This window comes from Nomascus leucogenys, chromosome 3, assembly GCF_006542625.1.
Source record: "Nomascus leucogenys isolate Asia chromosome 3, Asia_NLE_v1, whole genome shotgun sequence".
Classification (NCBI taxonomy): Eukaryota; Metazoa; Chordata; class Mammalia; order Primates; family Hylobatidae; genus Nomascus; species Nomascus leucogenys.
The window spans coordinates 122572310-122584513 of NC_044383.1; the positions used below are offsets into that span (position 1 = coordinate 122572310).

At 38.4% G+C, this 12204-nt stretch overlaps 1 protein-coding gene across 14 annotated transcripts in view; it reads right to left on the reverse strand.

Moving 5' to 3' along the window:
* Window positions 1–12204, reverse strand: part of MAP7 (microtubule associated protein 7) — a 209688-nt gene that overhangs the window by 45514 nt on the left and 151970 nt on the right. For all 14 annotated transcript variants that reach the window (XM_030809746.1, XM_030809745.1, XM_030809741.1 and 11 more), the window contains 2 exons: window positions 1262–1425; window positions 323–440 (listed from right to left, as the gene is read on the reverse strand). In XM_030809746.1, coding sequence (XP_030665606.1) covers window positions 323–440; window positions 1262–1425 — 282 coding nt within the window. The remainder of the gene's footprint in view (window positions 1–322; window positions 441–1261; window positions 1426–12204) is intronic.

The window sequence follows — 12204 nt, forward strand, 5'->3', positions numbered from 1 at the left end:
CCATAATCCTGAAACCCTAATGCAATTAGAAGACTAAAATAATGTAGTGTTGAAGCTAGCGTGTTTATTTAGAAACACTACACAGATTTCTCCCTTTAAGGAATTTTGTAACATGAGAAAATTAGCCTCTGTTAAGGGAAAGAGACCCTTACTTCTTATCTCCATCACCCTCTTATCCTCAAATAGTGAAAGATTCATTTAATTGTTGTTTAATTATTTCAGCAGGATTTTTGTTTCGCAAACATAGATTTAGAAGAAAGAAGGAAACACACTGTTACTTTCAGGAAAATAGGGACTAATTTTGAAAGTGGTCACTGTTTACCTGCGCTGTGGATGCTAGGGCTCCCGTGGAGAGAGCCTCCCCACGACCAACAGTTACGCTTCTGTTTTGGCTTCTGGCTCCTTTCCATTGTGCGCCGTACCACAGCTTCATGGCGTTCCTTAAATGGAATAGAAGAGCTGAGGATTAGATTCCAGCTGGTTGTTTGAAGCTTCTTCAATTTAAGGCAGAATGGAGTGAGGAGTACTACTTCAATTCCCACTCTACTATTCTTGATCTCTAGTTGAACTTCTATACCATAAGGTGAGACTAGTGTCAATCTGGGAGGGTCACTTTAGTCATTAGGTCCCAGTTCATAAAGCCCTTGGTGAACAACAGGCATTCAAATAAACGACGCTTACTACTAGGGTGTGATGCTTTCATGAACACACGTAAGCATGGTAGTGCAGGTCTTAGCTTCAACTGATGCTTAACACATATGATACCATATTTAAAAAACAGTTCAGAATCTGAGAACATGGGTAACCCTGACCCCATGACTTATTGAGTTGTATGGCCTTGTGTAACTTACCCACTCTGAGTCTAAATTTCTATTTTTATACAAACTGACATATAATGCATGCTAAAGGATTGAATAAGGGTTAAATGAGATAATCTATGTGGAAATGTTTGCAAATGGTAAAGACTACAGAAACTCAATTACTTGGAGTGGTCTTAATACTCAGTACAGATGAATTGCACTTCAATAAGTTATAGGTTTGGACCAGAGAAATGGGCTTTTAAAGTTTCTGTGGCAATAATAATCAGCCCATTCGCTACCTCTCACACCCTGAACTCCCTAGAAACTATAGCCATCTGTAAAGCTGATCACTCTGAAACCATTTTGCTTTGCACCCTGCACCTGATTGCAAAGTTTCACAGAAAGTTTGCTGCATGTCTGAACTAGAGGAGCCACTCATATTCTTCCCAGGGGCGGCTCACTTTGTCCTCCTCAAGTCTCTGCCTCCGCTTCTCCTCCACGGCAGCCCTCCTCCGCTCCTCCTTCTGCCTCTGCTCCTCCAACCTCTTCTTCCGCTCTTCCAGGTGCTTCTCGTAGTGCTGCCTGGCTCGCTCTTCTCTTTCTAACCACACTATTTCTCTTGCAGCTTTGGGGAGGGTAAAAAAAAAAAAAAAAAAGAGGGAAATCAAATACAGGCAGGTTGCAAACTTGAATAGTTAGGGCTGTATTGAGTGGTCTACAATGAACAAATACGGGTTCTTTGGTTTTGTATTAACCAAGCATGGCCTTTGCTTCCCTAAAATTTCCAAGAAAAATGTATCACTGTTAATTTTTAGCATAATTTAATATGTTAACAATGAGATTGAAGATGTACTGAATTCCACTCTTTGGGAATGCAAGCAGCCCTCTAGTTTGTATGTAGAATAAGGCATTAACCACATGCTCTAGTCTCAATCCTGAAAATCAATAGTACCATCTGTCTCTCTTTTTTATTATAAAACAATGTGATATCCTCCAGTCTATGACTACATTTTTTCCAACATGGCATTGGTTCTGAGTATTAAAAGGATTTGGGAGAAAATAATTAGTTGATGAAAGATATCTGAAGTGCCTTACAGGTCTATCACATTGAGTCAGCTCAGGGATGGGAAGCACCAAACAAACAGGTGGCCTTGTGTCTGAGGAGCTCACAGTCTAGTTAGGTAAGTCTTAACCATATCAAAAACTGGATGAAAAATACAATCCAAAATTATCGTTCAACAATAGGATGCATTTTTTCTTCTTTATATAATACAGGTTCTTTCCTCATTTTAGGAAAAGATGTGCCCCCTCAAAGCTATTTCAATATGCTGCTTCCTTCAGCGGTAATAGCTAAAAATATCTATGAGTTATTAATACTGTAGGCAAAAGGAAAAAACTCAAACAACATTTAAAGTGTAAATCTTGAGACACTACATGGCATAGAAATTAAAATGTTACTTTTTAAAAGAAAAAACAGGCCAGGTGCAGTGGCTAATGCCTGTAATCCCAGCACTTTGGGAGGCTGAGGGGGGCAGATCACTGGCGGTCAGGAGTTCGAGACCAGTCTGGCCAACATAGTGAAACCCCATCTCTACTAAAAATATAAAAATTATGAGGGTGTGGTGGCATGTGCCTGTAGTCCCAGGTACTCGGGAGGCTGACGTGCGAGAATCACTTGAACCTGGGAGGCAGATGTTGCAGCAAGCTGAGATTGCGCCACTGCACTCCAGCCTTGGACGACAGAGTGAGACTCTGTCTCAAAAAAATAAATAAAAGAAAATACATAAATTTAGAATATTTTGGTTTCCTCTAAATGTTTAATATTAAAGAATGCATTTCTGATACCATTAAATCTTTCCAAAGTTAGTCATTTGAGGACGAAATCTACTGAAAGTGATCGGCACTGACTTTATTTTAGGTGAAGAAAAGGACAAGGACAAATTCAAGGTGAGTTTGTTCTCCCGGCATCATTCAGGGTGGTTTGTGGAGTGAACTGGGACTGGTTCTCCCAGCAGCTAGGCCACTAACTGGCGCTGAGATCTCAGACATGTCCATTTGGATTTTAGCTTTCTTTTGCTTAAAATGAGGACACTGGTCTTCAAGGTTCCTACCAATTTTCAAAGCTCATTGTTCTAAGGAAATTCTCAAGCTCAAGTTAAAAACTCACTTCAATAAAAGGCATATAGTATACACAATAAGTATTTACTGAATGACTGAAAAAATAAATACCACTGTGAGAACACACCTTAAAAGTTAACAGAAGTAGAACATAATTCTGAGACTTTCTTAAGATGCACTTACTTTGCTCACACACACTCGTGCACATAATACCTTTTGGATTTTCTACATGGGAATACCTTACTGGAAGGCTTTTAATGATATTAAACATTTTAAATCACTTAAAAAGGTGGATAAATTTTGACAGTGATAGCTTTTGTCAAAGCTTAAACAACACAAAATAATAAACGGTAAAACAACTGTCTTCCTCTAACCTGAGATCCTGTTATATTCCACCTCCAACTTTTTGACAATGTACACCATGCACCTTGTACCAAAGTACACTTACTGCTCTGCATCTTGCCCTTTTTGAGGCAGGGTCTCACTCTGTTGCCCAGGCTGGAGTGTAGTGGCACAATCATGGCTCACTGCAGCTTTGACCTCCCAGGCTCAGGTGATCCTCCCATCTCAGCCACCTGGGTAGCTGGGACTACAGGTGTGCACCACTATGCCCAGCTAATTTTTTGTATTTTTAGTAGAGATGGGATTTTGCCATATTGCCCAGGCTGGTCTTGACCTCCTCAGCTCAAGGGATCCACCTGCCTTGGCCTCCCGAAGTTCTGGGATTACAGGCAGGAGCCACCACACCCAGCCTGCATCTTGCTTTTTTTTTTTTTTTTTCACTTAAAATATATCTTAGAGACTTTTCTATATCAACACATGAAACATGAATCTAACAATCTTTTTAATGGCTATATAGTATTTTATTGTCTATATACTATACCTTATTTTATATAACCAGTTACCTACTGAGTGATAGGTTATCTAAGTTATTTCCAGTATTTTAAGAATTCAGACCCTGAGCAGTAACAATGTGCTGTCATAAATCTCTATGTAGATGTGTGAGCATGTCCATGTAGAATAGCTGAATCAAAGGGAACATACATTTAAAATTTTGATAGATACTGTCATACTGTCCTCTGTGGAGGTCATATCAATTTATATACCCACCAACAGTGTATGATGGTCATAGGCAGAAGAATCAGATGTGTACCTTGAGATATTCAGTATGATAAATCTATTTTTTAACTTTTAGCCTTCAAACTACATAGACTTTGAGTTTTATATCCCATTTTGAGGGAAATTTCAAATTCTTTGAGGACATTTATGAACATAATATTTTCCTCTCCTATAAGAGATCCAGAAGCCAACAAGAGAAAATAAGAAATAAAGATGTTTATAAAATATTAAGAATATATTTAAAAGCTGGTAAGATAAATTTGTAAAATAAGAGTTAATTCACAAATCAATTTTTCTTAAATAATGTTTTCATCAGGCTTTCTGGCTTATTAATACATGGCTCTATTTCTTCACTAAATTTAAACTCCTCTGATTTCTACAGTCCTATTTTGGCTTTAATATCCTTATTTGGCCTTCCTCCCCACTGCTCTCCAAAATAGCCTCTGCATTCTAATTAGATCCCATCTCCTTAATGCACCTCCCCTCAAACCATGCTTCTCCCAGATCTTTGCCTCTGTTATTGTCCTGTTGGGAAAGCTGTCACCATTTTTTATCCAAGCAGATCCATCTTTTAAGAAGGCATACTCATAATTGTAATATATGTCAGAATTACTGTTGGAACTGTGTAGGGGGAAGGGGAAAGTGTCTAGTTCAAACGCAGATTCCAGAGCTCCACCTCTCATATTTAGAGGTGCTAATTCTAGGATGAGGCCCAGTAATTTGATTTTGGATAAATCTCACAGGTAGTTGAGACAAGTGACCCATGGATGGCATTTGGAGAAACGCTGTACTCTAAGGTCTTCCGCAGAAGTGTCATCTCTTCCAGAGCTCACTGCTGATCTTGTGACATCTACCACAAACTTTAGCATTTCTCTTTTTCTAGCTACGTATCTGTGTATTTATTTTAGAGCCAGGGTCTTGCTCTGTCACCTGGGCTGGAGTGCAGTGGTGTCATCACAGCTCATTGCAACCTCAAACTCCTGAGCTCAAGCAATCCTCCTGCCTCAGCCTCCTAACGGGGACTACAGGTGCATGCTACCATATTCAGCAAAATTTTTTTTTCTTTTTTGTAGAGATAGGGTCTCACTACATTGACCAGGCTGGTCTCAAACTCCTGGCTTCAAGAGATGCTCCTGTCTCAGCCCCCTGAGTGCTGGGATTACAGGCCTGAGCCACAACACCTGGCCTAGCATTTCTTATGTTCTGATTTCTCTGCAGCAAAGGTAATTTTTTTTTTTTTTTGAGACAGAGTCTCACTCTGTTGCCCAGGCTGGGGTCCAGTAGCGCAATCTTGGCTCACTGCAACCTCTGCCTCCCAGGTTCAAGCAATTCTCCTGCCTCAGCCTCCCGAGTGGCTGGGACTACAGGTGTATGCCACCACACCCGGCTAATTTTTGGTATTTTTAATAGAGATGGGGTTTCACTGTGTTAGCCAAGATAGTCTCGATCTCCTGCCCTCGTGATCTGCCCACCTCGGCCTCCCAAAGTGCTAGGATTACAGGCGTGAGCCACTGTGCCTGTCGAGAAAGTACATTTTTTTAAAGAAAACCTTTCCACCTGCAGGTGACTGATTTTTATTGAGCCTCTTTTTAAAGCTTTTTAGTAGCTGTATGGTATTTCATTGTCTATGCACATTATTTTTTATAACCAGTTACCTATTGATAGGTTTAATTTTATTTTTTATGTTTTTTATTGATGTAGAATAACCGTACTATTTACAGGGTACATGTGATATTTTGATACATGCATACAGTATGTAGTAATCAAATCAGGGTATCTAGGATACCTATCACCTCAGACATTTATTACTTCTTTGTGTTGGGAACATTTCAAATCTTCTCTTATAGATATATCTATATATAATAAATTATTGTTAACAGTCATCCTATTGTGCTATTGAATACTAGAATTTATTCCTTCTATCTAGCTGTGTTTTGTACCCATTAACAAACCTCTTTAACCGCCCACCTTTCTATTCCCAGCCCCTGGCAAGCACCACTCGACTCACTACCTCCATGAGATCACTTTTCTTTAGTTCCCACATATGAGTGAGAACATGGAATATTTGTCTTTCTGTGCCTGTCTTACTTCTAACACAGTGACCTGCAGTTTTATCCATGTTGTTGTAGATGACAGTGTTTCATTCTTTTTAATGGTTGAATAATATTCCATTGTATATATATATATATCACATTTTCTTTATCCATTCATCCATGGATGGACACTTAGGTTACTTCTATATCTTGGCTATCGTGAATAGTCTGTTAGATATTCTGATTTCCTTTCTTTGGGCTATATATCCAGTAGTGGGATTGCTGGGTCATCCTGTAGTTCTATTTTTAGTTTTTTGAGGAGCTTCCATACTGTCTTCCATAGTGGCTACACTAATTTACATTCCTATAGCAGTGTACTGGTGTTCCCCTTTCTCTGCATCTTCATCAGTACCTGTTATTTTTTGTCTTTTTGATAACAGCCATTCTAACTGGGGTGCTATGTCTCATTGTGATTTTGATTTGCATTACCCTGATAATTAGTGATGTTGAGCATTTTTGCAGATGCCTGTTGGTTATTTCTATGTCTTCTTTTGAGAAATGCTATTCAGATCATTTGCCCATTTTTAATTTGGAATTTTTTTTTTTTTTGCTATTGAGTTCCTTACATATTCTGGTTGTTAATGCTTTGTCGAATAAATAGTTTGCATATATTTTCTCTCATTCTATTTACTGTCTTTTCTGTTGTTTCCTTTGCTGTGCAGAAGGTTTTTGGCTTCATGTAATCCTATTTGTCTGTTTTTGCTTTCGTTGCCTTTGCTTTTGAGGTCTTACCCCAAAACTCTTTGTTCAGACCAATGTCCTGAAGCATTTCCCCAATGCTTTCTTCTAGTAGTTTCATAGTTTCAGGTTACATTGTAGTCTATAATCCATTTTGAGTTGATTTTTGCATATGGTGAGAGATAGGGGTCTAGTATCATTTTTCTGCATATGGATTATCCAGTTTTCCCAGCACCATTTATTGAAGAGACTGTCCTTTCCCCACTGAATGTTCTTGGTACCTTTGTTGAAAATCAGTTGGCTGTAAATACATGCATTTATTTCTGAGTTCTCTATTCTGTTCCATTGGTCTATGTGTCTGCTTTTGTGGCAGTACCATGCTGTTTTGGTTATTATAGTTGTGTAACCAGAGCTTAATATTTTGAAGTCAGGTCATACCATGCCTCCAGCTTTGTTCTTTTTGCTCAGGATTGCTTTGACTATTTGGGGTCTTCTGTGGTTCCATTGGTATTTTGGTAGGAATTGCATTGAATCTGTAGATCACTTTGAGTATGGTCATTTTCACAATATTAATTGTTCCAATTCATGAACATGAGATGTCTTCCACTATTTTGTGACCTTTTCAATTTTTTTCATCAGTGTTTTCAGTTTTCCTTGTAGCAAACTTTTACCTCCTTGGTTACATTTATTCCTAAGTATTTTATTTTATTTTTATAGCTACTTTAAATGGGATTGCTTTCTTGATTTCTTTTTCCACTGGTTTGTCACTGAGTTACAGAAACACTACTGATTTTATGTTAATTTTGTACCTTGCAATTTTACTGAATTAATTTATCCATACTTAGAGATTTTTGGCGAAGCTTTTAGGGGTTTTTATATATAAGACCATGTTGTCTGCAAACAGGGACAATTTTACTCCTCCTTTCCAATTTGGATGGTCTTTATTTCTGTCTCTTGCCTAATTGCTCTGGCTAGAATCTTTTTGTGTGTGCTCTCCATAGTGCCTTTCAGAACTTGAATATATCCAAGGGTCTTAATAATTATTTTATAATTCATTGGGAAATACTTCCTGATTCATTCACCCATAACTGTTTGGTCTTCGGTAAATTGCTTAACCTCCCTATTCCTCAGTTTTGTCAGGTCAAGACGTGGGTGAAAAGAGGATCTTTCTCATAAATTCACCATAAGGATTAACAAAATAATTACACTTAATATGGTTAGAATACTTTTCTGCATATAGTAAACATTCAGTAAATATTAGCTATTGTTGTTTTTGTCGTCATCATCATTATAATTTCAGTTTAGAAAATTAAAGGTAGTTCTTAAGGTTGTGCTATAAATCACAGTAGGGCTAGACATTATTACAACAATAATTAGTTTTACCCCAAATAATCTTTTAAAGGAAGAATATTTCTTGTCTATCCAACTTTTATTGAATTCCACTACTACTTTCTACTGGGAAGTGCGATCCTAATGCAGTGCTTTCTTTAAACAGTCACACAGCAAACAGGCAAATTAAACAACACTTGACACTTGCAGAGCATGCCGGTGAGTGCAGACTTATTGCTAAATATAGGTCATGCAATATTTTAAATGGAAAGATAACAAAGTATTTCGATATTTTAATAAAAATAAAAAGTTAATTTATTCTAAGAGATTTAATACTTTAATACCTGGCCCTTCCACAAAAAGTTTTTTTTTAAAGGGAAAAAATAAAGTTTAAAAAATAAGTTAGAAGGTGTAAAATCAAGCCTATTAGGGTTAAGAATTTCAGAATAGGTTAAAATACTCCCTATGGATAATGTTGAGGTTATGTATTTTCTCATTAAGAAATGATAATTTTGAATACATGAAAAAATTCAGCAACTGTTATTGACTGAATTGTTCCCCGCCCACCTCGCCCCCACCCCCGCCAAGTTCATATGCTGAAGCCCTAACCCCCAAGGTGAATACATTTGAAAACAGGACCTTTAGGAGGTAATTAAGACTAAATGAGGTCATAAAGATGGCATCCTAACCTAACAGATTCAGAGGAAATACCATGTGAGGACAAAGTGGCCCACTGTAAGACAGGAAGAGAGCCCTCACCAGAAGCTGAACTTGATCTTGGACTGCGCAGCCTCCAGAGCTGTGAGAAAATAAATTTCTGTTGTTTAAGCTACCCAGTCTATGGTATTTTGTTATGGTATCCCTAGTAGATGAATACAACTCATTCAGTATTCAAATCATTAACAACCACTTAATTTCATAAAGAGGCAGCTCTGTAAAAGAACAGTATGTCCAAAAAATGAACTGTGATTAATATTAATCTTTACTCTTCTGAAGTCACAATTTATCCCTGGCCTATGGGATCACATTATAAAATGAAATGAAAATCCACTGTAGACCCTGAAATACTGGACACAAACGAGTCAGTCCCATCCCTGAGCTGCTGACACCAAGATATTTTAATGACACTGTAACAATATATCAGTACCACACAAAGGAGAAATCCACTATCAATCTAGGCTCCATGTAGAAATACACAGTGATGCTGTACGAAAAGGAATTAAAAATGAAAAGCAGGGTACTGTGGTGGATAGAGGACAGTTTCTGGCTTCATAGGAACTTGGGCCCACCCCCAGTCTTGCCACTTACAAGCTATGTGCCACTGAACAAGTAATGACTTCTGTGGCCTTGTTCCCCCAAGTTACTATGGCACCAACTTCCTGACAGGGCTGCTTTGTGGCTCACAGTAACATATAAAGCACTTAGCATAGTGCCATGTACATCGCAGGGATTCAATAAATGCAGACAATGATAGCCTTTACAATAATCAATAATTCCTGTCCAACTGTCACGTAGAGTGATATGGTTTGGCTCTGTGCTCCCACCCAAATCTCATCTTGAATTGTACTCCCATAATGCCCACATGTTGTGGGAGGTACCCCGTGGGACATAATTTGAATTGTGGGAGTAGTTTCCCCCATATTGTTTTTGTGGGATCTGAAGGTTTTATCAGGAGTTTCCACTTTTTCATCTTCCTCATTTGCTCTTGCCACCACCATGTAAGAAGTGCCTTTCGCCTCCTGCCATGATTCGGAGGCCTCCTCAGCCATGTGGAACTCTAAGTCCAATTAAACCTCTTTTTCTTCCCAGTCTCAGGTATGTCTTTACCAGCAGTGGGAAAATGGACTAATACATAGAGCATGCAGCTAACAGGAAGAAACTCAGGTAGAACAGCAAACTAAGTGCACTCATGGGTTGTGTGTAACATTCCACATGCCCCTGTCATCACATTCAACAATCTAGAGTCCAGCCTGGTCCCTCTGAATAGGCTTACTTCTGTATCAGGGGAGCATATATCTCACTGCTGTATGAGAGAAAAAGAAAGGTGACATTCAGAGACTAGAGAAATATCACCACTTAGCCTCTGAAATATTCAGACCTGTTGTCCCAGTTTCATACTGAGATATAGAAGGATTATGGGTAACACTGGCTACCAGAATAGCCAGTAATATAATGAAGAGTCAGAAAGTGAAAAGTGATGAGAACATCTGAGTTTGGGTCTTGAGTCTGCTACTAATTCTGTGTGATCTTGGGAAAATTAGCCAAACTCTCCTACTTCTACATTAGAAAGAGTATAGAAATGATCTCCAAGATCTCTTCCAACTAACTCCCATGACTTGATTTTTTTGTTTTTACCTATGAGGACATGTGTGGGATTACAATTAGATTCCTTTTCTTTTTCTTTTTTTCTTTTTTTGTGAGACAGGGTCTTGCTCTGTAACTCAGGCTGAAGTACAATGGCATAATAATGGCTCACTGCAGCTTCGACCTCCCAGTCTCAAGTGATCCTCTGGCCTCAGCTCCTGAGTAGCTGGGACTACAGGCACACGCCACCATGTCTGGCTCATTTTTTTTTTTTTTTTTTTATTCCTTGTGGAGACAGAGTCTTGCTGTGTTGTCCAGGCTGGCCTCAAACTCCTGGGCTCAAGCAATCCTCCTGCCTTGGCCTCCCAAAGTGCTGGGATTATAGGCATGAGCCACTGTGCCTGGTCCAGTTTCCTTTTGTTTTCATTTTGAATGTTAAAATTTTAACCTTTATGCTTTATCTCAATAATTGTTGTGATTACTTATATTCAAATACATGTCATTTTCATATTATACGCTGACTGAATATATGTGCTGAATAATAATTCTTTTTAAAATGGAATCTAATGGCTTAACCTATGCTCATCAATTTTAGAAGGGAGTTGTAGAATAAAATAATAAGAACATCTAAAGATGGGAAAGTAAAAATATTTTATAGGTCTTAGAGCATTTGTGTAGGAAATACTAATTAGTTTCATTTAATAGTCAAGAAACAGGAATGAAAATGTAATCATTAATAGAATGGAAAAGTTTAGCACACCTTTCAAATTATTAAAGATAATCATGGAATGAATGGTACTTACATCAAACCAACCCCTGCCTCTCTCTACACCACCAGCCCTGTCCCTCCTACAAAAAAGTTTTTTTTTTTTCTTTTTTAAAAAAAGGGGGAAAATAGGCCAGGTGTGGTGGCTCATGCCTGTAATCCCAGCACTTTGGGAGGCTGAGGTGGGCAGATCACGAGGTCAGGAGATCGAGACCATCCTGGGTAACACGGTGAAACCTCATCTCTACTAAAAATACAAAAAATTAGCCAGGCGTGGTGGTGGGTGCCTGTAGTCCTAAGTACTAGGGAGGCTGAGGCAGGAGAATCACTTGAACCTGGGAGGCAGAGGTTGCAGTGAGCCAAGATCGCGCTACTGCACTCCAGCCTGGGCAACGGGGCGAGGCTCTGTCTCAAAAAAAAAAAAAAAAAAAAAGAATTGGGGGAAACAACATTTTTTTTTAAAAGCCAGATGGACTAAAATCCAGCCTATTAAGACTTTTAGAATGGGTTAAAAACAAAAACACCCAGCTATGTTGTTTAAAAGAAACAAAACTAAAACAAAGTGTCAAATAACACTAAAATAATAAGCAAATGGCTATCAGGCAAATGAAAACAAAAATGTAATAACTGTGGGACTACTGCTACCAGAAAAAATAGAACTGAAGGTCAAATGAGGAAAAAGACTCAAAGAAGTGAAATGATGCTTCCAAGATAATTACATGGTCTAAAAGAAAACAGCTGGGATTTTCATTCAGCTCTGACTCGAAAGCTTGTACTCAGTTACTCTACAATATTGCCTCTATATTCACTTCTGCATGCTTCTAATTTCCACCTGAATTTCTCAGTCAGATCCATCATATAATCTTATTCATTATCTGCACATTCTTCCCTGCTCCAAACTGGAACTTTGTCTTCCGTATTCTGATAGCAGATTCCTGAGACCAAATGGTCTATAAAGTTAGTCACTTCAAGTCTTCCACAATGTTTCCCTCATGGA